At 51.0% G+C, this 26482-nt stretch overlaps 8 protein-coding genes across 8 annotated transcripts; 6 read left to right on the top strand and 2 right to left on the bottom strand.

Moving 5' to 3' along the window:
* Positions 1-936: 936 nt before the first annotated feature.
* Positions 937-2581, top strand: N7496_011293 (putative RNA export mediator Gle1; the record flags this gene model as incomplete). Its single annotated transcript, XM_056704206.1, has 2 exons — positions 937-1737; positions 1814-2581. The coding sequence occupies 2 exons, from the start codon at positions 937-939 to the stop codon at positions 2579-2581; spliced, it is 1569 nt and encodes a 522-aa protein (XP_056550166.1).
* Positions 2582-5264: 2683 nt separating this feature from the next.
* bgt1 (1,3-beta-glucanosyltransferase Bgt1) lies at positions 5265-6379 on the top strand (the record flags this gene model as incomplete). Its single annotated transcript, XM_056704205.1, has 3 exons — positions 5265-5524; positions 5609-6072; positions 6144-6379. The coding sequence occupies 3 exons, from the start codon at positions 5265-5267 to the stop codon at positions 6377-6379; spliced, it is 960 nt and encodes a 319-aa protein (XP_056550165.1).
* Positions 6380-8160: 1781 nt separating this feature from the next.
* Positions 8161-15007, top strand: N7496_011291 (putative myosin class II heavy chain (MHC); the record flags this gene model as incomplete). The annotated part of the gene is made up of 2 exons (XM_056704204.1): positions 8161-8230; positions 8385-15007. The coding sequence occupies 2 exons, from the start codon at positions 8161-8163 to the stop codon at positions 15005-15007; spliced, it is 6693 nt and encodes a 2230-aa protein (XP_056550164.1).
* A 782-nt stretch (positions 15008-15789) lies between these two features.
* N7496_011290 (uncharacterized protein) lies at positions 15790-16452 on the bottom strand (the record flags this gene model as incomplete). Its single annotated transcript, XM_056704203.1, has 1 exon — positions 15790-16452. The coding sequence occupies one exon, from the start codon at positions 16450-16452 to the stop codon at positions 15790-15792; it is 663 nt and encodes a 220-aa protein (XP_056550163.1).
* A 1943-nt stretch (positions 16453-18395) lies between these two features.
* N7496_011289 (p24 family protein) lies at positions 18396-19301 on the top strand (the record flags this gene model as incomplete). Its single annotated transcript, XM_056704202.1, has 4 exons — positions 18396-18593; positions 18739-18946; positions 19025-19212; positions 19284-19301. 4 exons carry the CDS (start codon positions 18396-18398, stop codon positions 19299-19301), a joined length of 612 nt encoding a protein of 203 aa, XP_056550162.1.
* Positions 19302-20030: 729 nt separating this feature from the next.
* Positions 20031-20867, top strand: N7496_011288 (uncharacterized protein; the record flags this gene model as incomplete). Its single annotated transcript, XM_056704201.1, has 2 exons — positions 20031-20270; positions 20451-20867. The coding sequence occupies 2 exons, from the start codon at positions 20031-20033 to the stop codon at positions 20865-20867; spliced, it is 657 nt and encodes a 218-aa protein (XP_056550161.1).
* Positions 20868-21359: 492 nt separating this feature from the next.
* N7496_011287 (uncharacterized protein) lies at positions 21360-21854 on the bottom strand (the record flags this gene model as incomplete). Its single annotated transcript, XM_056704200.1, has 1 exon — positions 21360-21854. The coding sequence occupies one exon, from the start codon at positions 21852-21854 to the stop codon at positions 21360-21362; it is 495 nt and encodes a 164-aa protein (XP_056550160.1).
* Positions 21855-24007: 2153 nt separating this feature from the next.
* N7496_011286 (uncharacterized protein) lies at positions 24008-25277 on the top strand (the record flags this gene model as incomplete). The annotated part of the gene is made up of 4 exons (XM_056704199.1): positions 24008-24172; positions 24273-24648; positions 24708-24825; positions 24881-25277. 4 exons carry the CDS (start codon positions 24008-24010, stop codon positions 25275-25277), a joined length of 1056 nt encoding a protein of 351 aa, XP_056550159.1.
* Between the last annotated feature and the right edge of the window lie 1205 nt (positions 25278-26482).

Raw genomic sequence — 26482 nt, 5'->3', positions numbered from 1 at the left:
TCCATTTTTTAAGAATGGATGATGCTCACGATGATGCAAAGGAACCAAAGTTCGACGAGTTCCAGTTCCACCGTTCCAACGCTCCCGGGTCCGGCTGACTCAGCCGGTAATTTATTTTCCGCTTTGAGGCAGTCCGACTGTCGGCTTAGCGATAAACATTGCTGTTTTGCCTGTTTGAGGGCATTCCAGGTTGACAAGGTACGTTCGCTTGCCTTGTGCAAGACTTGTGGTCGGAAACCCACCCACTGCTGCCTTGAAAGGCTGTCATTCTGGTGCCTCCAGATCTGCCTGGAATTTATGCCTTGCTAACCATTGACCTCGCGACAGCTTTAAGACGAAGCTTCCCATTACTTCAATCTTTCAACCTCGACAACCTGCTGTCCCTCCAATTCTTCCACTCTTGCCAAACTCACCTGCCTATCCTGCCTACACAGTTCAAAGCACTGGTCACAATCTGAGAGACTGCAGGCACCAAGTCCAAGCTTGGTGATTGCCTGGGTGATTGCCTCGAGCAATCGACTTCGGCGCATTCACCTCAACGCCGCTGATACTTGACATAAATACCCTCTTGCGGTCCTCTCAAAGTTCTCAATTCGCCTTTCCTCCAAACGATGACTCCTACGACCACCACATTTCCATCTCAGTAGTCAAGGACTCATCCTCTACTTCTCCAACTACTTCACCTTTACCACGCACCGCTTTTCACCTTGAACTTCCTCACCACCCTCAATCTCTTTCCCTCATTCCCCCTTCAGCTTCTTCCTCCTCGACCTCTTTACGCCTCTCACGATTCACTCTTCTCCGACTCCGGCACACTCGACCTTCGCCTCTCTTCGTTCCCTTACGTCTCTCGCACGCCGTTCAGACCCTCCTCACCTTTCATCCTAATCTCACTCGTACCACACCTTCTCCGATTACGGCCACACAACCGCTACCATGACGGTCAGGGAGGTGGTTCCTGCCCCGGAGAGCCCATCGCGGCAGCTGATGCGGGAGCTGGCCCGTGACCTGGAGAATGTCAGCAATTTCAATGCCGACTTGCGAAAGGTCCGAGCCTACGAGCGCAAGCTTTTCTACGAGAACCTTGATCGGATCGAGCGGGAGAGTGAGGCTGCGCACACGGCTGCGCTCGATGAGGCTGCCGCCTACCACGACAGCCTGCGCGAGGAGGCCGAGGCGACTCTGAGAACGCACATCCTTGCGGAAGAGGTGGAGCGCATGCGACGACAGGAGGCCGTGCGCAAGGAGAAGGAGCTCATCGAGCGGATCCGGCGTGAGGAGGCTGAGAGGCTGCGCCGCGAGCGAGAAGAGGCTGCCCTTGCCGAGGCCGAACGCAAGGCCAAGGAAGAAGCTGCTAAGAAGGCGGCAGAGGAAGCCGAGCGCGCACGCAAGGCCGCCCTTGAGGAAAAGGAGCGCCAGGAACGCGAGCAGCGTGAGCGGGCTGAGGCGGAGAGACGCAAGCAAGCCGAAGATGCCAAGAAGGCACAGCTCGAGGCCGAGCAGAAGGCAAAGGCCCAGGAACTGCGCAAGGTCGGTGCCGCGGGTCTCACAGCAGAGGAGGCTCGCATCCAGGATCGCTACGTGGAACTGCACAAAACTCTCAAAGAAATGCGAGAGTGGCTGAGAGTGAATGTTAAGGACAATCCTCCAGTCAAGCAGGCCATGGGCGATATGCGCCGGGCGATCAAGAAGTGCGTCGGTCAATTGCGGGACGGCAAGGGTGCGAACAAGGCCCAGGTACGTATCCTATTTTCCGAGTTTGTTCCTGATATGATAAGCATCGTTAAGTACTAACTTGATTGCTTCAACGCAGACCCAGCAAATCCGGGCAGAGCTTGAAAAAGCCTGCAAGATAACCGAGCCCACTGTCGACATCCGCCAGTTCATCGCGTTCCCTCCGGCAGAGATTGCTCAGACTGAGCACAGGGTACCCGCCATGTTGATCTACGGGCTCAACATGCTCGCTAAGGCCCTGATCTCAGCTCTCATCGCCGAGGCCTCCATCAACCCTGACCACGCCGAACCGATCGGAATTGTCGCCGCGCAGATCTTTTCGATGGACATTTTCATGTTCAGGGGCATCCCCATGAGCGACATCCTACTCGCCAAGTACCGTGTGGTATGCCCGGCACTCTGGGGCTCCACCGGTAATGAAAAGACCGAGTCTGGACGCCGAGCACTTGGATGGTGGCGTGAGGAAGCCGGTGGTCCCTTCGTGAGCGAGCAAGCCCACATGGACCGCATGACGGCCCTGGGCGCCGGCTTTTCCGCTCTGACGCTTCGCAACTTTGGCAAAACCCAGCGCAAAAACCCCTTCCCGAATACCATTTTCTGGACTTCGCTACAGAAGATCCTTTCCATCCCGCCTGCGGACATGCAGGACACCCATGTTGCACTCCTCCAAGCCATGCTACGATCATCGAGTGCGCGCATCTTGGGCTTTTTCGGTCAAGTTGGCCTGGCCCTTCTTCGACGGGCCATCATCGATCTGCCTGCGGCTCTGCCACGGCAGACGATGAATGTGAACCAGTTGAAGCTCCTCAAGGAGACCTATCAGCGTGATAGAAGTCTCGTTATCTAGAGCGGCTTCCCTTTGTTTGCATTTCCCTTGCACAATAGGTGACAAGAGAATGCCTGCCCTTTGCCGATTGCTCCCTTTAGCTAGAGGAGGGGGATCGGGGACTAGGCAATGCCTACGTCCAATTGCTTTCGATCTCTAATCCTAGTGAGATAGATGATCGACAATGAATTGAAATTAATAGCAAAACCTAACATACCTTCTCTCTTTTGTAAAATGTAAGCCTTTTAATGGAGTTAGACCTTGCATGCTCCAAATAATCTTAACCGGCACAAGTTTAAGGATGAACAAAAAGATGATACATAGACCATAAAAAAAGACGATTCAAAAAGACCTTTCGAAAGTTAGGATCTTGACTAGATGGCCCCCACCCGCATCACAGCCACATGCCAATCCTGGAACTACCTTACTGCAACCCAAGAGGTAAGCATAAGACAACTACACTCCAGGTCCCCAACTCCCGTCCTACAACCTCCCTCTATCCCCAAGAACTTCCCAAAATGAAACCCACCCTCCACCTCCAAAAAGACCTCTCTCATCCATCTCCTCCCCAAAACTCCACCTCCCACTTAAACCCCAACCTCCACTCCTGCGTACCACGGTTCCCCTCCGCAGTCCAGCCAGACTCCTACCGACTACTCCGTCCTTCTCGACACGGACACCACACTTGTCTCTCTCCAGCAAACCCTCCCCGGTAAAGCCCGGATCGGCAAAGACCCACAAGCCTGATCAGGATGGAGAGGTCCAGGCCCAGACCCCATCCGTTAGCTTTGAGGGTCTGGGCATTAGTCGGAATATGAAGGTGGTTTTGTTGGTGATTCTGGGGGCGTTTGGGAGTATTGAGACTTATTTTTGGTGTAGGGCTATTTGGACTTGGTGGAGGGGTGGGGAGGAGGGTGATGGGCAAGAGTAGGGTATGGATGGAACTGATTCATTTGCTTCTCTATGCTTATGTGAATTGATGTTTTGGGTTGAGGGATTGAATGAACTGAGAACTCCATTCTTGCTGTGTACAATATAGCTTTTGAATCTCGCTATGTATAAATTTGGACTTGATGATTTGGTATGTCTCGAATATATCTGCTTACCATCCCCCAATCTCTAGCCTTTCCTCCTTCCAGGATTCTTGCTTGGTCGGGGAATAGAAATATATAGTTTCATGAGAAGTGGAATATTCGGCTTGTGGTGTATGCCCGTGAGGGTAATCGTGGACTGCAGCCCTGCTCAATTTGAAAATAGAGGTATCTATCTATACCTATAACCGACCCAGTGATATCAATTTCCCTTCCCATTAAGTTCGGGCATCCCAGTATATACCTATCTTTAACATGTCAAAGCCTGGTTTGTCCCCACAGATTGATTCGTCTTTTGTGTCGGATACTTTTCAATTGCACGGGCTTTAAAACTTGAATCCACTTCGTGGGTGACCCTTGACCATTAACCATCTTCCATGCGTGGAAACCGTATCCGCCCGAATATATCCGACTGAACCAGAAACACTGGCTATTGTATGAAGACTGGCTACGATACCCTGTCTGACGCATATAATCCTCGAATATTTACATGGCCAGACATGCTTAGCAAAGACTGGTAAGACAATCATCCTCTAAGCATGATCGACTGCACGAAAGCCGGATAGAAAAGGCTCGTGAGATCCTCGACCAGGCCATATGGAGGTCCAGAGGATTCCCCTCTCGGCCGCGACGGATATGTTTCACCTAGACACGATTTGTCTAGACCTCCATGAACCATAAGAATAACATCCAAGGAACTGGCGCCTGGTGGCTTGATAGCCCACCTGGCGGATGCACAGGGAAGCATCGGATCGGGATAGCCGTGGGAAGATCGTTGAAAGGCAAGGATGACAATGGGTTTTCTTAGGGGCGTGTTGTTGCCATCTGGTCAAATTGGCCGGTTATACTCCACTTGCTGCGCTCATTGTTGTGGATTTTCCAAGGTACGTGAGTATCTGGGCAATCAGCGATGGAGGCGCAGTGACATCATGACTTTGGATCTCTCGATCTATGCGAGGCTTGGCGCTGGGCTAATCGGTGATTATGGGGTGACACGAGGGAATGGAAGTTGAAACATCAAGCATAGGCAGGAAAAATAGACATAGTCCAGGAACATTGAGTCAACAATGTCGAGATATCAACAGTCGAGGCTTTGGGAAGTGTTCTGGAAGAGGGGCGCCACAAGCCAAGTGGAGTCAAGACCCTGAGCGAGCTGTTGTTTCATATCCACGGCTGCACAGGCCCGGGGGCTGCTCAGTCGGGGCTCTCATTGGTTACTCTGGTGGCGCTGCTTGCCCCTTGATGGAGTCCCTAAGAGGCCCTACCATGCAGTCCCCTGCACCCCTGCCAGGGCCCAAACCCTCTCTCTCCAGGACCCTTTGGAGAGTTGATCTGGAGCCACCCCCCCGTTTGGCAGCTTCTTTGGGAATAGTCCAGGAGGCGACCAGTCTTATCCAACCCAAACTCTGGAGCCTTCACTTCGTTCTTTCTACCAACTACCTCCTACGTCCACTTCTGACGTCCTTCCGTTCTTTAATATTTTTCTTTTTTTTATAAAGAAAGTCCATTCCTTTCCCTGGTCATTCTCTTCTCCTCATTCCCTTACATTCTTTCCCCGGCTTTTTCTTTTCTCCGACCCCCTTCTCCGTCATCGCGTTCGCTCGCCCATCACAATGCGTGTTTCCGGCCTTCTCCCCATCATTCTGGCCGCTGCCCCGGCTGTGGTCTCGGCCCGTGGTACTCTGGGTTTCTCACTCGGTGACAAGAATGCCGACGGTACTTGCAAGTCTACCAGCGACTATGAGGCCGACTTCGACAACTTGAAGAGCCTGGCCACCCTCGTCCGCACCTACTCCGGCACCGAGTGCGATACTCCCCAGAACATCATCCCGGCTGCTAAGAACAAGGGCTTCAAGGTCGTCTTGGGTATCTGGTAAGGCCGCTGTCCCTCTCCCCCGCCACTGGTATTGGTGTATTCTCGTTCCCAGGCTAATTGCGCGTTGTTTTCATTTTCTAGGGTCGGCGCCCAGGACAAGACCGATATGAGCACCAACGATGCCTCTTTCCTGAAGGATTTCGCTGCCCTCAAGAAGACCGTCCCCGGCAACGAGGATGTTATCGAGGCCATCACCGTCGGTTCCGAGACCCTCTACCGTGGCGATCTGACCGGCCCTCAACTGCACAACTACATCTCCGCTGTTGCCAAGCAGTTCCCCAAGGTCACCGTCGGTACCGCCGACAGCTGGAACAAGTTCGCCGACGGCACTGCCGATGACCTGTTCACTACCGACACTGACGCCAACCCCATGGTGACCTACGTTCTGGCCAACGCCTTTGCCTACTGGCAGGGAACCGCCGCCGACAAGGCCTACCAGACCTACTTTGATGACATGGCCGGTGCCATGTCCCACATCCAGAAGGTTGCTGGTACCAATTCTGACAAGATCCGTGTGATCAACGGCGAGACTGGCTGGCCCACTGGTGAGTGATGACCCATCAATACTGCCTGCCACTTCTAGTTTCCCATTTCTTTGGCTGACCCTTTGTTTTAGATGGTGGCTCTGACTACGATGCTGCTTTGGCTGGTACCGCCAACGCCCAGACGTTCTGGAAGACCGGTGTCTGTGGCATGCTCGCCTGGGGTGTCGACCTGTTCTACTTCGAGGCCTACGATGAGTCCTGGAAGCCCGACAGCACTGGTGACAACGGCAAGGCCATGGACGAGAAGCACTGGGGTCTGTTCACTGCCGGCCGCAAGCTCAAGTTCGACACCAGCTGCCCTAAATAAGCGTTGATCTGAATCATGCGCGTTTGACAGGGGGGTTTTGTTTTGTTCCATGTTTCCTGAATTCTTGAAGGGAACCAAAGAGACTTGTAGATACTTTTGTCTTTTTTTTTTCAGATTGTATCATGTTTTGAAAGCTCAGAGCTCCTTTTTCATTGCTTATCAGTTTTTATCACTTTATTAACCCTTGCTCGTTGGGCCCCGGGAATCGCGCATAGACGAATTGTTGTTTTTGAACTGGAATCCGAATTGAAAAGCTAATACGGATGTAATTGGTGTTTGCGTACTCTAGTTTTGTGTCTTTCCAACCCGTAAGGTAGTTCGTGGCTCCTGCAGTGGGACAGTCCTTGCAGCCGGGGAAAGGCTGGAGGGGAGATGAGTGGCCAGTGGCCACTATGAGCTCATGCACCATGATCTGGCTGGTGGCCAGATGGTGAGTGATCTACAAATCATATCGGTCTGGACCAATTGACCACGTAGCCGTTTGTTTTATTTTGTCGTGATGTATCACTACCCAACGATCATACTACCTACATAGTAGGAGTAGTGCTGTAGATATCGAATGGTCTTTGTGGAGGTCTGCGCAGTGGAAAATGAGATTATGTCATCACTGTATCGGTAATACTAAAATGGTAAGTAGATACTGCGTAAATCACCAGTAATACATCAATACAGGTGTATTAACCCATACACACCTTCCATACCGACGTGGAGGAGACCGAGGAACCACGGTTCGTCTACCCCTGAATCCATCCAGATTTCATCGAATCCATCCAGATTTCCAGCTTTCTTCTCCGCGAACCACGCGTCGGGGCTTGTTTACATTTTGGAACGCGACTTTGCTGTCCCCCCAGATCTACTGCACGATCTGAGACTGCCGCAAGGGGAATTATCGTGCCGAGAGCTTTTAGTCACCGCTGTATGTACTCCGTACTCCGGGTGGCGGTCAGGCCTCAGTGCTCTCCCAAACGTTGGGGCTCTTCAGTTGTTCGGGGGGTACCTGCGCAGGTAAGGGTTGGGGGGGAACCGCCATCGGGGGACCCATTCAGCGCCTCCCGCTAGTTACATGTGCCTCTGCACCTCTTCAGAGTCTGTGGTGACTGGTCAAGGAACGGCTAACCTCCTCGGGAAGTGCGTGGATAAAAAAGTGGTTGGACTAACTAAAAAAGTTAGTGCAAGTCGACAAGCTAATTGTAAGTCGACTCCGTAGGTGTAACGGCCTCCGTTAGTCCCGTTTAGGAGAGGTAATTATTTTACAACGTGTACGCCGAAAACGAGTTAGTACTGAATATTACCTCGCCAATGAGCCTATTCGTGAGATAATGAGGGTCCCCCCCGTACTAGGTACTCGATAGGCGCTCGCTAGGCTCTTATTCAGGGGGTACCTTTTACCCCTGAAGCCCAATCATCATCCAAGTACCGAGTACTTCCATTTTGCCCTTCGACTGTTCGGCCGTGACATGACATAACCACCGTCTTTTTCCACTCCCCTTTCCCCTGTCCCTTGACCGGCCATACTTCCGTCGCGTTGTGATCTTTCTTTCTCCCTAACCTCCCCCCTCTCGCCATTTCCGTCCCTGCGGAGTTCAATAGGTCGAGTCGAATCGTTATCGCCAAAGGTCCGTTCTGCCAGATCTACTCTTCCCGTGGGATTTCCATGCGTCAACATTCTGGACGATAAGCGGAGCGGCAAGCAAGTGCTTGCTGCAGGAGTCGACACGGAAGGTGGGTGTTTTGATTCACTTGGGCTCGTTCAATCTTTTTTCGTGTCTACTCTGGTCTTCATGCGCCGCTCTTCGAGTTCATCGCGTGAATTGCAATTGACCGGACTTTCTTCCTCTTCCCTTCGCCCACGTCGCCACGCGATTTTCCCTCCCTTCCACCACAAACCCCCCCCCCCCCTTCAATCGGAACTTTTCGAAACACCCCCCTCATTCCAGAACTTGCCAAAAAAGGAAAACACGAGAGGAACTTCGTCGCTAACTTCCCCGCGTTGATGAATGTTCAGATCTAGATCAACCCGTCTCTTCCGCCAGTGCGGCGTCTTCTCCGTTCCATCCCAAAGACGCGCGCATTCTACGTGACGAATCGCATCTGGGCCCGTCCCTGTTCCTCTCCTCTCCTTCATCTGGAGAGTCGAGCCCGTCGACTGCCGGTTCGCCCTCCCAGCAGCATTCCCCGCGGAGCATCACTCTCGAGCCCCCGCAGCTGCCATTCCTCTCGGCCCACCACGCCTCCCGTCGGCCCCAGGAATCATTAGTCTCGTCCCCGGAGACTCGCCGAGCGGATAGCAGTGTTTATTACACCACGGCCTGGGGGTCCCCGTACGCTGCACCTAGCACTCGGCGACTATCGTTAACCCTCAGCCAATTCGCCGGTGTCGACCAAGGTTCGCGTGAGAGCTCGCCTACCTCGTCCGTTGCGGCTGATCACCCGGAGCTCCGACGAGCAAGTGTCGCCGAAGGATTCACGGATCAACCGCTGCAGGGAGAGAAGACTATCAGGGATTTCACTCAAGATTGGATCAATCAGTATCTGTCGGGACAACCACGGACAGAGAAAAGCAATTGGTTAAGCGACGATTCCGGAAGCGAGGCCCCGTCTTTCTTCACTGCGAAGAATCACCTCGCGGACGATCTTTCTGACGATTGGCTCGGTCTTGAGGACGATACTCGCGAAAGCGACCTGCTCAGGACCCCAACCCTTTCGGACTTTGTTGGTCGAAGGGCTGCTGCGCGCGCCAAAGGAAAGAAGAGTCAGCATAAGCGCGCGGATACTTTGCGCCAGGAGGATTTTTGGGGGTTCGCGTACGATAAGGAACCATCAACCGACATAATGGCTGATTCTCAAGAGTCACAACCACCCGCCGAGGCTGTGTCCCCGGTGGAAAAGCCGCTGCCGCCTCCACCAGCCAGTACAGCGGATGAAAACACGAATACTGGAAGCAAGGAGGAGTTGTCACAACCGGATGCTCCCAAGAGGCAGGCCTCTGATATCAACACATCATCTGCGCCAGTAATGCGGCGAAGAAAGAAGCTCGCGTGGCGCGGGAAAGCTTGTATTATTGATCTGCCGAATGATGACCAGCGTGGTACCGAACAGTCTGGCTATCGTCTGTTGACACGTGAAGATGTGGATGAACGTTTGAAACAGTGGGAGCAGGAAGGATGGGACGTGCGTGGATTCACTATTGGCGACGAAGTTGATCCTTCGGCAACCACCGAGCTCGGTGGGTTGAGCCGTCCATTGTATCCCGATCCGTATGAGGTTTACGAAGAGACCAAGGGCCAGCGGCCGTTCATTCAATTCCCCGACAAGGCCGTGTGGGATGCCTACGTTGCAGAGCTACAGGAGGAGAAATTGCGGGCTCTTGGTGTCTCATTTGGTGACCCCGAGCCTCAATCTTCGATCTCTCCAGCATCGGCTGCTCAGACACCTTTCCCTGGTCTCGTGGCCTCGCCGCCAATTCCCACTGCCTCAGCTGGAAGCAATCCCCTGGGTGCGGTGCATCCCTTCTCACCTCACTTTGGCCAGCCAGCAGGAACGACGAGCGGTGGTATTGGATCTCTGGCATCGCCTGCTTCTCAGTTCAGCGTGCAAACTCCGTTCATGGGTATCGAGCAAAGCATGATGCCTGGTTACCCATTCCAATTCCAGCCTACGCCTCCTGCGCAGGGTTCCATGACCCCTCAGAACCTGATCAATATTCGCCAAGCCAGCGGATCGGTGGGCCCTGGGAGCCTTGCTAACTTCAATTCGATGCTGTCTCCTGTGTCACCACTTCATGAACAGGGTGCTTTCCATGGCTTCAACGAGAAGGCTGTATGGGATAACCACTATGGACATGATGGTCAAGACGATGGACCGCCCTACCCTACTCCCCAGACTCCCGTCAACGCCCCGGATCACTTCCACGCCTCGAATGTTGAGATTGCCCACCCGACACCCCGTGGTCACGGTCACAACTTGAGCGAGACTCTTCAGCGCGGACTCGATCAAATGAACCACTCCGAATACCGTATGGATGACCAGATGGAGCATCACATGAACGAGGATCACGTTGATCACCACCGGGGCTTTAACCCCGCCATTCTCCAGAACCACTGGGCGATGCACGAGCAGGATCAACACCACCAGATTCAGAACAACGTACGACAGCCATCACACTCCTTCTCCCAGCAGCCCCATGAATTTTACAACCACTTTGGTCAACCTGATGTTCATGAGGGCTCGGATCTGGAAACGAATCCCAGTCTTACTGGAACCCCACATGTTCGCGGTGTCTTGCCTAACCAAGGACCCTGGCATGAGTCCAAGGCTAGCCATCACTCCAAGCTCTCCATTTCATCCCTCAATGTGGACGCCAAGCCGTTCGATCCCACCGCTTCCTTCGCGTCCCAACAGGGAGCGTTTGGTAACAATGCATTCCAGTTTGGTGGCATGGATGGAATGGCCCAATCCGGGTTCGGCTTTGCTCCTGCGCCATCTTTCGCCCCAGTTAATGTGATGAACGGTTCTATCCATCATAACCCCGTTCCTGAGCCCGAGCCCGAACCGAAGCCTAGCTCGTTCAAGTTCTCTGCTGCATCGTTCAACGTGGACGCACCCGTGTTCAATCCTTCTGCTAGCCTCAACTCGAATGCCAGCTCCGAACAGGCCTCTGGTAGCCGGACCAAGATCTTCGGGGATATCGATTTCGCTGAAATTGCTAAGCCCCCTAAGCAATCTAAAGCTATTCCTATCGTTCGTCCTGATGAGATTGACTCTGCCAGGGAGGAGGAACATGAGCAGGCGACCATGGAAGATGCCGAAGGTCGACCCGTCCCCACCGACCGCCACAAGCGTGCTCGCCGTGCTATTGGTCATGCTCAGGGCGAGGCTCGGTATAGCATCTCCACGCAACCCTTGGGCGAGGCTGGTAACGCTCAAGCTCAGACCTCAGGCTCTCTCCACATTCTTGCCGAGGGCAAGGAGAATGCTTTGCCTGAAGATGACAAGCATGCTGAGCGCCGGGGTACCCCGATGAGCGAGGCTACTACCTGGACTTTGTTTGACGTTAAGAACGAGGGTGACGAAGCTCGATCCCGTGCTGGATCAAATGCTCGCCCCGAACAAACTGAGGAAGTCAAGGAGGAGCCTGTTGCCGAGGCTGAGTCTGAACAGACCGCTCCAGCCAGGGAGCAGAAGCCCGTCAAACATGCTCTTCAGGACTCTCGGAGCTCCATCAAGAGCACCATGTTGTCGCCCACCGCTCAGCCTTTCGAATTCAAGCCTGCTGTTTCTTCATTCGTGCCAACGAGTGTGCCTACTTCCGACTTTGCTCAACAGAAGCCTGTTGAGCCAGAGCCTGTTAAGATTGAGGAAACTCAGTCGAAGCCTGTTGAGAAGCAGCCTGCCAAGGGCGGTCTTATGGCTTCTCGCTTTGCTACTGCCAGCCCACCCAAGCCCGCGCCTGCAGCTGTTGAGAGGAGCTATGTCGAGCAAACGCCTCAACCTAGGCATGATCTCTCTCGCTGGCAGGAATCCGCTGAGGAGTCACCGGATGACGAGGAGCTCAATGCTATTATGGAGCAGCTCAATGACGACTCTGATGTTGGCATCGAGCGCCAGCACACTCCTCTTCCTCCTCACTTTGTCTCCGAGTCCGCTCCCACCAAGGAGCACCGCTTTGGCTCCGCTGAAGCCCGAAGCGAGGCCCCCAGCCCCAGCCCCGGCGGTGGCCAGAAGACCTACAAGCTCAACATTCCCAAACTCGGCTCCGATATCGATGCCGCCAGCAACGCTACTTTCTCGCCTCAGAAGAGCCTTATCTCGCGTATTCAGTCTCCCGTGCGCCAGCTTATCACTGAGAACGACCATGTCAGTGATTGGGATGACATGATTTCCTCGGGCGAGGATGAGAAGTTCTTCAACCGTAACCGCTTCTTCGATCGCCGTATTAATGATATCGTTGGTTCTGCCATTGATGATCGTTTGACTCCCATGGAGCGTGCTTTGGCTGTCATCCAGCAGTCCGTTGCTACGATTGCTTCCGGTACCGCTAGCCGGAGAGTCTTCCGCAGCACCTCCGCTGAGATGGACGAGAGCGATGCAGATGACGAGGATGATGAGGGTCACGAGAGTTCTGTTCGTGAACGCTCTCCGCACCACATGCGCGATCGCAAGTTGGAGATGTTGAAGAGTGTCGTTATGGAAGCCCTGGTTACGCATGATATGCCCAACCGTGGAATCCAGCACTCGAGTCACAGCGAGATGGCTCAGCTTAAGGAGAGCATTGCGGAGCTTCAGGCTCTGACTATCAAGAAGTTGGCACAAGACCCTGTTGGCGATATGCGTGAGATCCTTGAGGAGTCTCTCGTCCGCCACATGGCTCAGCAGACCCCGCGGTTGTCGGAGGCTGACGAGATCGGTGCCGACAGCCTTATGCTCCAGATTGACGGTCTGAAGAGCATGCTGCGTCTCGCTGACGAGCGTTCTGAGACTGAGTACCGACTGCGTCGCGAGGCGACCGATTCTGTGGGCGAGCTTCAGCAGCTGCTGAAGGTTGCTGAGGAGGATGCTGCTCGTCACAGTGCGGCTGCAGAGGATGCAGAGGCCCGTCTTCTCCAGTTCAAGGAGGAGAAGATTCCCCATCTGGAGAAGATGCAGTTCCGTTCCGAGTCCCTCGCTGAAGAGAGTGAGACTCTCAAGGTTACTATTGCCGAGCTCTCTACCAAGAACATTGCTCTCGAGGGCACTTTGGATGAATACCGTGTTTCGGCTGACAGCTTCCGTCGTCAATTGGAGACTACCAAGGCCGAGAATTCGTCCTTGCATGAGACTGTTGATGCATTGCGCACTCGTATCGAGGATAGCATGGCTGCTCGTCAGAACTTGACTGAGAAGTTCGACCGGTTGCAGACTGACATGGTGAACGTCACGGCCGATGTTGCGCGCGAGCAGGCTTCCTGGCGCCGGAAGGACGAGGAGCAAGCTGCCAAGTACAATGAGCTGCTGGCCTCGTTCAACCGTGAGGTCAAGCTTCGTGAGAAGTTGGAGGAGGAAGTTGCCGTCTTCGAGAAGCAGGAGAAAGAGGCTGCTAAGGTCAAGTTCCTCTATGAGCAGTCACAGCAAGAAAATGTCAAGATGGAGGAGACCATTGCAGTTCTGCGGGCTGAGAATCACAATCTTCAGTTGACTGCGGCTCGCTTCGAGCGCGAGTTCAATGAGGCCCGTGAGAGTAGCCGTATGGAGATTCAGCGTACCCGCACGTCGATGGAGGCGGATCTCGAGGCTTCCAATAGCCAAGTCAATATCGTTCGTGCCGAGCTCGAGGCTCAGATCCTTCGTCTTGAGACCCAGCTGGATAATGTTCGTCTTGATGCTGATACCTCTCGTGAGCGCTATGAGATGTTCCTCGAGGAGGCAAAGGAGTCCCGTCTTACTGCTCTTGCTACCGCGAACGAGTCGCGAGAGCTTGCCCTTGAAGAGCAGCGTAAGACTCATGAGCGGGTGCTTAATGATCTTCGCGAGCGCCACGCCCGTGCTCTGCACAATTCTTCCGAGGATCGCCAGCGTGGTGAGGCTCATATGATCGACCGCCTGGCTCTGGCGGATGATCGGGCTAAGCACCTCGAGGACCGTGTGCAACATCTCGAGGAGAAGTTGGAGATTGCCCAGTCCGCTGCTCGTGCAGCCGCTGAAGCCGCTCAAACCGCCAAGGCAGCTCCTACAATTCCCCTTCCAACTCCCGCGGCGCCTACACACTCGACTTCGCCTTCCATGTCCTTCAGCAAGGGATCCCAGGAGCCGGAGAGAATCTCTCCGCAGGCCCTGCGTGAGTCGATCTTTGTCTTGCAGGATCAGCTTCAGCAGCGTGAGACACGTATCGAGGAGCTTGAGCAGGAGGTTGCTTCCATGGACAAGGATGCCCCCAACAAGATCAAGGAGAGGGACAGCGAAATCAATTGGCTTCGTGAGCTGCTCGGTGTTCGCATCGATGATCTCCAGGATATCATCAAGACTCTTTCACAGCCTTCCTTCAACCAGCATGCCGTCCGCGACGCTGCTATCCGTCTAAAGGCCAACCTCCAGATGCAACAGCAAGAGCGGGAACGCACGCTGACCGGCTCCGGTCTGCCATCGCTTCAGTCTCTCACCGAGCTCGCTGCCTCGCCCCGTTCGCTTCCCCTCGCTGCAGCTGCGGCCTGGGGTAACTGGCGCAAGGCCCGTGAGAGTGCCAACGGAGGCTCAACTCCATCCGAGCAGACCCCATCCAAGTCCAGCAACGCCGGCGCATTCCTATCCGGTCTTCTGACTCCTCCGAGTTCCCATGCCCGACAGAATGCTCCCAACACGAGTGGTCCCGGACGCGCTTACGCAGAGACCCGCCCGCTGAGAGGCTTCAACTCCACCCCTCGCCGTGGATCGGTTCGTCAGGAAGTCCCCATCACCGAGCCACCAAAGACTCCTCCTCTCCTCCGCCGCTCGAGCTATGATCACGACGCCGAGCCGGCAAACTACGAAGAGGGAAACTTTGCCTCGGATGATATCGAGTCTACCGTCGACGGCATGGTCTCAGCTTCGCCAAAGGACTCGGACGAGGGACCCTTCGGCCCGTCGATTTCCGCTGAAGCTATCGCCGAAGAGTGACCGTCTCTGCGGCGATAGTTTCGTTCTATTTCATTAGACTGTTTGAAAAAATTTATGTCCCACCGGTATCCGCGATACTCGTTTTCTCGGAACCAAAAATGCTTCCTTTTGTTTTCATCGAGAATATCTGAATGGTGAAGAATTTCCCCAGTTTTTCTTGATTTTATGCCTTATTGCTTTTTTCTTCCCATGCTTTGATCTTTTTTTTTTTGCTTTTTACTCGCGTGTCTTATACTTACAGCGCCTTCTTTTACTCGGGTACCTCTACGGAAAACCAGACCACCCATGTCCTACCATCCCTACATCACTCCCCTCTCTGACTCCCACTCATACTCACTCTTTGTAACCAACCAATCACCCAACCCTGCCACTCGTTCCGCAGCCCTAACAAACTATCCCCCATACATATTTCCTTCATTTCGAGACCGGATCTGTGATTTTTGACGTCCTTTCGGATTTGATACCACCCTGTTTTGATTTATCTTTTATCCTGGTTGTCCGTTCTATGGCAATCGATATTCTTCCTTTTTTTGCTTTGTGCTTCTTTTTTCTTAAATTACCCTGTATATTTTTTGGAAGCCTTTTATGCTTCGTGTTTTACATATTAATAGTGAAGCTGGTAGTCGCTCGCTTGCTCCTGCGGGAGGTGTTTTATATTACTTATACATATTACTATTTCTCTTCTAAGTGCTTCAGATGGGATGAATCTGGAATGTTGGGTTTTATTTTATAGATTAGCTGTTTTTAGAACTCTGAAATGAGTGGCATCAAAGGGTACCGTGTCAAACTCCCGAGTCCCAGCTCCTTTTCACACCCCTATCCCATCGCTTCCAGCTTTCATTCACAGTCTCCCTAAACCTCCTCGCTATCCCTGACCGCTCAGCCTTGTCAAAAATACCCTTCACCATATCTCTATCCTCCAGTCGAATACTTGCTATACCAAGGCAAAAAGCGGGAATAAGCAAGAACGGGAAAACTTCAACATCAGAGATATTCTCCGCGTTAACAAGGCCTGTATATACAGTATTTTGAACCTTTTCATCTTCCATATTCTCCGGGTGCACGACAAGATAGAGCCATACAAAGAGTGCTGATACACAGGATGCATGTAGGGAAAGATACCCGGATGAATCGAGGGTTTCTGGGGGATTCAGGTGCTCTAGATCGTTCCATATGGCGAGGGCTTGTGGGATTGAGTGTGAATCCAGGCTTCCTGTTGCGCGGGCGAGGGTGTGTAGAAAGTATACTCTTTCCATGAGGTTTAGGAGGCCGTCGTGGATGCCGAAGGCCGTTGGTGTCTCGGTGTCTGGTTGTCTTGGTTTATTTGGGTCCCAAGGAGAGGCAGAAGGGTTTTGTGTGAGGTTTTCATGTTTGTTTGACAGACGAATTATTTTTTCAGCAAACGAGGTAAGAAGTTTGTATTTGTTAGACGGGATGGAAGACATTGGAACCCAAAATTCGATTTTTGTTATCTATACCCGATCCGATGAGTCCAGCTGCAGGCAGATAAGACGAACAAGAAAGAAAAAAAAAGACGAATGAACTTCTTGAAGATTGCCGTTCTCTTCGGCATGATTTCCATCTTCTTTTATAGTCCTCGGGGTGGGAAAAAATCTCCATAAATCTTCAATCCTTTTGTCAAGGGGTTGACTAGTATGACCCAGACTCGGACTGTCGCTTGTGAGTAAAAAAAGGTCTCATTCGGCATTCAAACCGACCCTTTTCCCGCAGCCTTGCATTCAAGACTAGCTGAGCCCCTCTAAAAGCCTTGAAGATAGTTCCATTAGTCTTGCGGGGTAGGATCTAGTCGAAAAATCGAGGTACAAGATGTCCTTGGAAGGCGGTTTTGCGTGGATCCAAGCGTGACCGCGCGGATGCCCTTCCTGTGTCCATTGACCCGGTAGAACATGACCTACTATCCTGACTGGTCAAACTTTAGTCATAGAGAAATTTAGTCAAATGCCAAAGCTAATTAGTGCGTAGTATAATGGACGGATGTGCTCTGAGCTTTATGCGTTTGCCGCGCTATCCGCGGAGCTGGAGACTCGAGATGTCATGGTGGATGTATAACGGGTGGCCCTAGCACGGATGCAGGTAAAGAATGGAGTTGAGGGTACTCCCCTGACCTAATGGATCAGCACCTGCATAGGCTGGAAGACTATTTTTTATTACTTTCATCCAATTATAGGGGTTTAATTGCCAAATAATGGATCTTGCTCGGTTTGGTGGTTGTGTGGGTTGATTGCTCGGTTCGCCTCTTTTCCGAAGTTTATATGTGGAACCGGGGGCCAGACTTGGTTCCATTGGCCCTCGGAGGCTCCGGTTGTCTATGCAAATCATTTTCTTGACTTTGACGAGACTAGATGTACGCCTCTAGCCCGAATAAGTACTTAAAGCCAGCTTGAGAAATATGACTAGAGAGGTGTGAGCTAGGTATGAGAGCACGAGACCATTGGAGGCGTTGTGTGTGCACTTCACTCGAGTAGACAATGGACATCTAGATCAAATGTTATTTATTCATGTCCAACATTGAATGTGTAGAGATGTTGAAATAAGGATACTAGCAGAATGATATAAACCCAATGTAGTTCATCAAGCACGATCTACTACGCGAACATAGGTACCCATCCATACGTTACATTATTTGAGAGCCTTACAAAGGCTTTTTTCTCAGCTCAACTACGCCGGACTGAATCTGGAATTAGGCGGATATTAAAACTCCCAGATACGGGTATAATCACATGATTGCTGCTACAAATTGAATCCTGTTAGGTTTCCATTCGTGTGGGTATCTGGAACCAAATAGTACCACCCTGGGAGCTCGACTAGTATGAGTCATGCTTGAGGCTGGCTGCCGAGATACAAAGCTCAATTAAATTATTCCAGAGATTTTTATTGCGCCTATTTTATCATTCTACTGATTGGAATAGCCATCGGTACTTGCGTCAATTATGGGGAGTCTGTAGTCAAGGTTGTTTAACTTCTAGTTAGTAGTACTCGAACAAGTACATACTTGCGGTATGCTGATAGGCTGGTAAGCCTCAAAGATCACATTTTTTTCTCAGTGGAATTGTGTACATGACTGATTAGAGTAACCAATTCTTGCTAGCTCTGACCTATATGTCAATTCGATTTTATAATTATGAATAAGCGAGAAATGTAAGAGGTTCACTTACCTACTACTGTACTACTAGAACCTTAAGAGTTGCGGCGAGTGAGCGGGCCTGTTTACCAAAGTGGTCCGAGCGTCTCCAATTGACACCTTGCGCGTTGTTGGATCCGCTACGAAACCAACTGCATCATCACCATCTTCACTCCCTCTCTGCCCGCCAATTCGATCCAGTTCCACCAAAGCCCCCAAGCAGAATTTGGCTGCCGCTCCTTCAACATGCGATTCTCCGCCACCACCCTCCTGGTCACCGCGCTGGGATGGGTCTCCGCCGCGACCGCACACACCATTCAGCTTAAGGCTCACTCACGAGAGTGTTTCCACGAGACCCTGCACCGTGATGATTTGATGACAGTCACCTTCCAGGTTGGCGACCGGGAGTTTGGTGGCAGTGGAAACCTCGAGATTGATTTCTGGGTAGGTCTACGTGCGGTGTTGATGGTTCCCCTGGTTCAGCAGCGTTCAGCGCTGCGCAGGGAGGAAGTAGCAGGAGCATTTTCAGACAGGGAGACACATGTTATTGTCAAGAATATACGAAGCTAATGATGATCGCAAACTCTAGGTCGAGGATCCTCTCCGCAACCGCCAATACTATAAGCAGGCTATCTCCAACGAAGACTACTCCTTCACCGCACACGCCGACGGCAAATACAACTACTGCTTCAGCAACGAGGGCTGGACCTCGAACTCAAAGGAGGTGTCTTTCAATGTCCACGGAATCGTCTACGTGCCCGAGTCGGAGATGTCTGCGGACCCTCTGGAGGCTGAAGGTAAGCGAATCGATGGACACGGATCTGCGTCCCACGGAGGAAGGGAGAAATCGAGGCTAACCACCTGAGATAATATAGTTCGCAAGCTGTCCGAGGCTCTCACGCAGGTCAAGGATGAGCAGTCATACATTGTGGTTCGTGAGCGGGTGCACCGGAATACCGCAGAGAGCACAAACGGTCGGGTGAAGTGGTGGAGTATCTTCCAGCTGGCTGTGGTGATCGGAGAGGGTATTTTCCAGGTTTGGTGGCTGAAGCGCTTCTTCGAGGTGAGTTTGATCGACCGTCATAATTGAGTATATCGCAAAAACAGTCCTCTAATCTGTGGTCGCATCTCTAGGTCAAGCGTGTCGTCTAAGCGATTTTCTTTTTCCGCCGTCCCTTCCTCGAATAAGCAGTATGAAAAATACGATGTTGAAAGCGATTTTGGTCTCCGAGTAGACCCCTTGGGAGTTTGTTTGTTGGAGACAGATGCTGAATTTCTTGCCTGCGGCCGACAAGCGTGGCACATTTACGCTCATGTCCATTTCATTATATCTCACGTCATGGTGTCATGCATACAGCTTTGCTAGCTTTTAATACAACTGTACCATCAGCCAATTTTAGATATCGACGACCGAGGAGCAATGTAGATCGAGATGTTGTCCCACGGAAACACCGTTGTATGATAGACACGGTGCTCAGGCAGGGCCCGAATGCGAGAAATGCGCTTGAGGCAAATCCACGAAGAATTCTTTCGATGGTATTTGTGGGTAAAGACAACCTAGCCGCCTCTTTTGTGAACTAGCTCGATTGTAAAGTCCGTCGACCCGATTGTTCCAGGGCACAGCCCGCCTCGACCGTCCAGGGGTGTATACATTGCCCCGCACATTCCAACCTCCCAACGTTCTCCCATCGAGATACAAGTATTTCTCTTCTCTTCTCCCATGGAGAGTTGGTCGCAGTACCTACCGATCTTTCTGTTTTCCTCATTATTTGATTCATATAAAGAGTGTTCGTATTGATTTTCCCTCGAGATACGCATCGCTGCGTTTGATTCAGCGGCACTTTGATATAGAGCTAGGCAACTAGCCCTTTTGCCCCTACAATGGCCATTGATGAGAAGGCAGGCCGCTACAGCAATAATTCTCAGGGGATATCTGATGATCCACTCTTTCACCTTTGCTGGCGTCGCCAGTCGTGCACGTCATGCCTAGCGGGTGACGTTGGCTGCAGCTGGTGCCCAATAGTAGGTCTCACTGTTTACTATGTCTTCGATCTGCCGACTTGTCAAGGAGAATACACATATTTCCTACTATTTCTTCATTCGATTGTTATCATTCTTACTGTGCATGATCATTTCAGAGCTTCCGTTCGATCGACATGTTTGGCTTGATCAGTCCTATTCATCCTCTCCTAACTAGCGCATTTCATGATTATTTTTTCTTGTCTCAGATTCATCGCTGCCCTTGCTGACAAGCTATGAAAAACCCCGGTTCATATTACGGCCTGCTAATTGCTATATTAGTCTTCTGCCTGCGTGCCCAACTCCGCACGGCTACCAATCCTGGCACCGATAGGCTCATCCCACATTTGTCCACTTGGTTCCGAGGAGAGATGGGAGCTTCGAACCCTTCCATTTGGATGCAATGCTAGCTCCTTGACAGTGATCTCTGTTGTGATTTCAATACTGGGGACCTTAGCAGCAATCATGATTGGATGTGGGATGTTCTACCTTGCGAACAGCGTGCGGCGTCGCTGGAAGGGATCAAATCGCGAGAGCTTGAATGACGCGAGACAGGGATGGCCATTGAGTACTTTGTGGAACAAGCTGCTACTCTCGCTGTCTCAAAGTTTTGGGAGAGGCCGCGGAAGACATGGACAGAGTGAACTTTTGGTAGAAGAACCTCGAGACAACGGAGAGACGAGACCCCTACTGGAGTAGATCAAGATTTACGAAGAGAGCTCCCATCATAGCAGACAGACTATTACGAGATTTCAGAATATTATCAGACGATATAACCCGCATGAGGAGTATTTTATTGAAACGGTAGTTACCACCAGTGGCTGGGAGACGCCTGGGAGACCTAAAGGACCCCATCAACATGGGTTGACCATCGATAGACTGAAGCATTGGATTGAGTGGACCATGAGACACGATTTATTCTGTATGTGCTTCTCCAAAACTTGGTCCGAGATATAGAATTGATTTCACTGCCGGAAAACGCTATATGTACAGGAGGGTGACGGGCTGAGAGGAAGCAGGCCCACTTCAAAGCGAACTGCGACTCAAAACTTGCTTCGCAGAGTCAATCGCACTTTATGTGCTTATTTAGTCATGGTCGTCTTCCAAAGGTCAAATCTGTCGTCTAGGTCAGTTCCTACATCCGGAAGATGTCTATATTTTGGTTGCACTTACCACCCGGTCCATTCCACCTTACTGAGAATGCGTGGGCGGAGAGGTACGCTGAGTGCAGTCAAAAGGCTCATCAATCCACCAGGTACTGTGCTGTGAGTCGTAAACAATGGGATAATTCGTGTTGGGATCACACATCTTGTCGATCAGAGAGGGATTTCCGGAGCTGATGGTGAACCAGTAGAGGTTGGTGTCATCACGGATCTTCTCGCACTTATAGAAGTATCCAATCAAGCCAGGGCCAAACACGTCGCTGCGGAAGTCAACGGCAATCTTCTTGTTCAGGTTGATGTTGTCGCAGTCCTCCTTCATACCCTCGACGCTGGTTTTGTCGCCCGCCTTGGTGGTGTATCCCTTGGCAGTATGGGTTCCATTGGCCGACCAAGTATACATTGGCAAAGAGACCGACTCGGCGATGGACTTGAGGAAAAGGCTGTTAGGTACGGTCATTTTTGCGGCGCAACCTGTACTGGAAGCGAGGAAGCTCAATGCCCCCAAAACGAAAGAAGACTTCATTGTGGAATGGTGTTTCGAGTGAAGATCGGTAAGCGTAGGATGTAGATGAAAACGATATGAAAAGATTTTCTGGGGTATTGTTGCATTCTTATAAATTCCCCCAGATTGCAGTCCCACTTCTTCTCCAGTATCGTGGAATTGCCCGAAGAGGTTTAGAAAGAGGCTCTAATTATGATGTAATAAGCATCAGGGTATGATTCGAAGCTTTGATGGCCGTAAAAGGGTTGCGTAGCCGCGCTTATGAACCCTGGATATGGAAAGGCTTCTTTTGGGTAAGTGATCGCCACCCAAACTCTCAACTATTTGTAACACCTCCCACATGGACTTTCTCCGTTTCAATTCAGGTACAGTTGGAGTAAGACTTCCCCAGATTTTGATGCATCCAAAGCTGGCTTGTTAAAGAAAGCCCAGGTGATGCGACCATTAAATCTCTCAGCAGGGGCACTGTGCAACTACTTTGTCAGGCTCGTCCCAAAGTAAAACCTAAAGCATGAAGTCAGGGCCCAGGGAATATTATGTGTTAATGTTGCAAGAGAGCACAAAAGCAAAGATGGGCCAATATGGAATCTTGTTCAAAATCTTGTTGAGGCAGGGGAATCCTTGTGAGGTAGGTTGATAGACTTAGTCGCCAGTGTGACTGTGAGCTTTTCCTATAATTATGCTCGGCAGACTCTCAATACTTCACAAGAGTCAGCGTATCGAACAGTTTCCAAGACAGAGGCACAAACTCGGGAAGGAGGGCATTATGAAATGATAGCATGGGGGTGCTATAGCTACCGATCATGTTCTTAAAGTCCTTCTCGGCAGTGGGATATGTACCTCCAAGGACCCAGTATTCTTTCTATTTTAAGGCGCAGGGTGCTTGCTTTCCCACATGAAGATGGAGACTTGGAGACTAAGACTGCCTTACGCAATCCAAGATCGCGGTCTAGAATTAGGAGCACCCCCACTGTATCTTGTTTGGGCATTCCGAGTGCGTTTCAACAGATATCTGAGATTTCACGCCTCCAATGTGAGAACCTTCAAGGAATTAGTTCGCAAGAATATTGAAGCAAATGGAATTGAATTAGTTTCCCGCCTCTTTCAATAGCTCTTGCGTCCGGGGTTTGAGTTTAGGAGAATGTGCCGAGTCTTAGGCTTCATTTCACGGACGTCTGAACCGTCTGTTGATACGTGTTCGGAAAAATCTCCCCAAGAGACTGAGATGAAGTGTGGAAAAAGAGTTCCAAAATTCTTATTTCGAGTGCATTGAACTACTAATACTATTTGCTTGTTTTTAAAGTGAAGACACCCAGTCGGGAACTCTAGGGACTGCTCGCAGAGCCTTACCAGTTTAAAGCTACAATGCGTGGCGGACTATAGTCGCCATCAGTTGCTTTATTCGGAGAGACGCAAGCCAAGTAAAACGAAAAGTTTATAATTCTCGTCCTAGCGAAATTGGCTCTGCGAGAATAAGAGGCAGGCAGTCAAAGCGTCTACATGCTGATGAACCGGCTCAGCTTAGACTCTATCAATTGACCCCTTCCAACTATTTCAAGCTAGCCTCCTCACTCTTACTCTTCGGGCATGTCCTATCGCCAAAGGTGCAATGAAAATATGCGAAGTCTCGATTTTCAAAAAGATAGGACGCCGGCCCCCACAAGAGTTTTCCCCTGTCCGAACTACTGGTCACAGCTCAAGTAGATAGGTTGGCCATATCGATCACATCTATCTTTACGACCGCTTCAGCCGCACTAGGCGTTCCTGATATTTGATTTCATTCATGCGAAAGCCAATGAAGATTATAACCATTATCACAGTAGCTGCCCAACGAGGTCAAGCTTTAGTGAACCGCTCGAGATATTAGAGTTACCCGCATGGAGCTTCTTATCTGTGTCAAGTGTCCCAAGGAACCCAAAACGCGGAGAACTCCGACAAACTCTATTTGCCCTCAACTAATTTAGTCTTGCCTCCCCCAGATCCCGTATAAGTTCACAATGGAGATCTCCGATACTGTATAATTCATTTTGCTTCTTGATGATAACGATTTGATATGGGCATGAATTTATAACCATCAAGTTAATGGGTTGTTGTCGCATGTCGACAGGACAGCGGCATTGTTTTGCCATGCGCTCGTGGCCTGGTTAAGAGCCAGCCAGAAATCGATATTCGCCATGTCTCTCTCACCCAGAAACTCTGTCTATAATGCCGGGCCCCAGCTTCTAAGAGATGTATGGGGTCTCACAGCTGTTGCCATTCTCATCATAATATTAAGGATCATCGCGAAGCTGCGCATCGGGAAATTTGGTGCTGATGATATTCTCATGGTTTCTGCTTTGGTCAGTCCATCTCCGTTCTTATAATCTATTTATTAAATAGACAAGAAAGTCAATCACTTCTTCCAATACCTTCTAGGGCTAACCTTGTATCGGATTACAGTGCTTAGCAGTGATCGGATCGATCATGGTTACCTTGGCCATAAAGCTGGGCTTCGGCCAAGAACTATCGAGCATCAATACCTCAAATGTCTCTAAAATCATCATGCACGATTACTTGACTCAAACCTTCGGTCTCGCAGGCGGAGCCTTGGGCCGAATATCCTTCATCGTCTTCATCATCGGCCTTCTTGTGCAGAAGCGATCCCATAGGATCATTTTGTGGATCCTCATTGGCCTGCAAGTTATTGTTAATTCCATATTTATTATTATACTATTTGTTCAATGCCCAGGACATGCATCTGCCATTTGGGCTCATTCTGGAAAGGCGAAATGCTGGGATTTACATGTTCAAGCCTACTACGGGTATTTTCAGGGAGGTAAGGTATATCCCCCGTCCACGACTGCGCAGACAACTCACTACCTACTGCGCGGATAGCTTTCAACTCTGCAACTGACCTATATCTTGCCGTGTTCTCGACATGTATATTCTGGAATCTGAACCTGAAGGTTCGGGTCAAAGTAGGTCTAGTTGCGCTACTAGGAATGGGAATCTTGTGAGCATCCTGAGAAATAAAGCCTTCTTCGCTATCTAACGCTTATTTCAACTAGTGCCATGATCGCCTCCATCATCAAAACCGTTCAGACCCGTGTCCTCGCAACCTCGGATAGCGAACCGACAACAGCAACAATCGACTACGACCGCTGGATTTACATTGAAACATACTTGGTCATAATAACGGCATCTATTCCATGCATTCGATCTCTTCTGCGACCTACGAATAGCCGAAAAATAAGCAGCAGCGATACGCATGAGCTTAGCTCTCGATATGCAATCAGTAGTATGCGTTCCAGGACAAGAAGGCGGGACTCTTCCATTGACGGAAAGAGGATCATTAATGTATCTGAGGGTGATCTGAGCATCGACGACGAGATTTCTCGAGGATATCAACATAACGTGACGCCCCAATTGGGGGAGTCTAGAGAGTCTGTGGTCATTTGCGTGTAAGCTAGTGTTGCTCTCAAATTTAATGAGGTTACGATGTTTCTACTTTTCTCCGGTCAAAGTACTCCGATAAACGGACAACTCATCCTTCCGACGTCCGGCAATAACTAGCTCGTTCAAGTACTGCTTTAGACAACGATAATAATGTATGTCCCGCTGCTCTGTCATTTTATTCAGATATCCCTGGAATTAGTAACCAAGCGATATCCCGAACCGCCTCTTCAATCAATCCCATTCGTCGCCTTTAAGCGACCAATGCGTCTAGTACCCCTGTCAGTAGTATTGACTCCTTCGTCAAGCTGCATCGTCGGCAACAGAGTCAATAGCCGGATGGCAATACCTGTGCGCCGCTAGGCAGTACCAGAGAGTGAGAGAGCGCGATGCTATGTAACTGCCGATATTTGATACCATGACGTTGAAATTCCCGCTCCCACGCCGACTCCGACGTGCGTCACTGGGATAGAGCTTCAATAGTGGGCACCAATAATCAAGCAGATATCATAGAAAGCACAGTGTGCGGCTCCAATAGGCTTGCCACGAGGCCACGCCGAGCAATTGGTCGCTAGGACCCGAACGGATTGCGTTTGTCGTGAGAAAAGAACCAGGATCCAAGTTAGCTCTGCATTGAATCGGCAATAGGCAGTCATTTGCCGACGGCGATTGCTAGGATTGAGGTAGCATTGGGTGCTGTTGGTGGCTCAATTGACATTGAAGAGCGCGTTGATTGTCAAAAAAATCATATCCAGAGAAGACTGATCGAGCAGACGGTGTCATTTCGTTCGGAATACTGACGGAACATCCTAGGACAATTGATAATGCGCGTTCTCCAGACTTTATGTCAGAACGGATCCAGCAGGTGGGCCGACGGACGGATTCAAGCCCCCAAATTTCCCATGAATCACAGCGATTTCTCGGCCCTCCTCCTGCCTTCTTGGCAGCCGAAGAAGCATGGCTGACCCGTCCAGTCGCTACCGAGCAAAGCCAATTAAAGTTAGTCGTGGCTGGACCTCATGCCATGCGCGAGAAAAGTAGGGACGAGCTTGAATGGACGGAAAAATTTGGGAAAAAAGCGACCGAACCAATCCCCACTGCAATCCCCGCGGAGTCCCCCGCTAAATTTCCCCCATTCGACCCCAGTCGAAATGGTGTCTCCATATGCCCCGCTGCCCCCGGACCAGTCAGCGTCTCTGGCGACCGGGGAAAAGACG

This window comes from Penicillium cataractarum (genome assembly GCF_028827025.1).
Source record: "Penicillium cataractarum strain IBT 29864 chromosome Unknown utg000009l, whole genome shotgun sequence".
Classification (NCBI taxonomy): Eukaryota; Fungi; Ascomycota; class Eurotiomycetes; order Eurotiales; family Aspergillaceae; genus Penicillium; species Penicillium cataractarum.
This window is presented reverse-complemented; position numbering and strand designations above follow the sequence as displayed.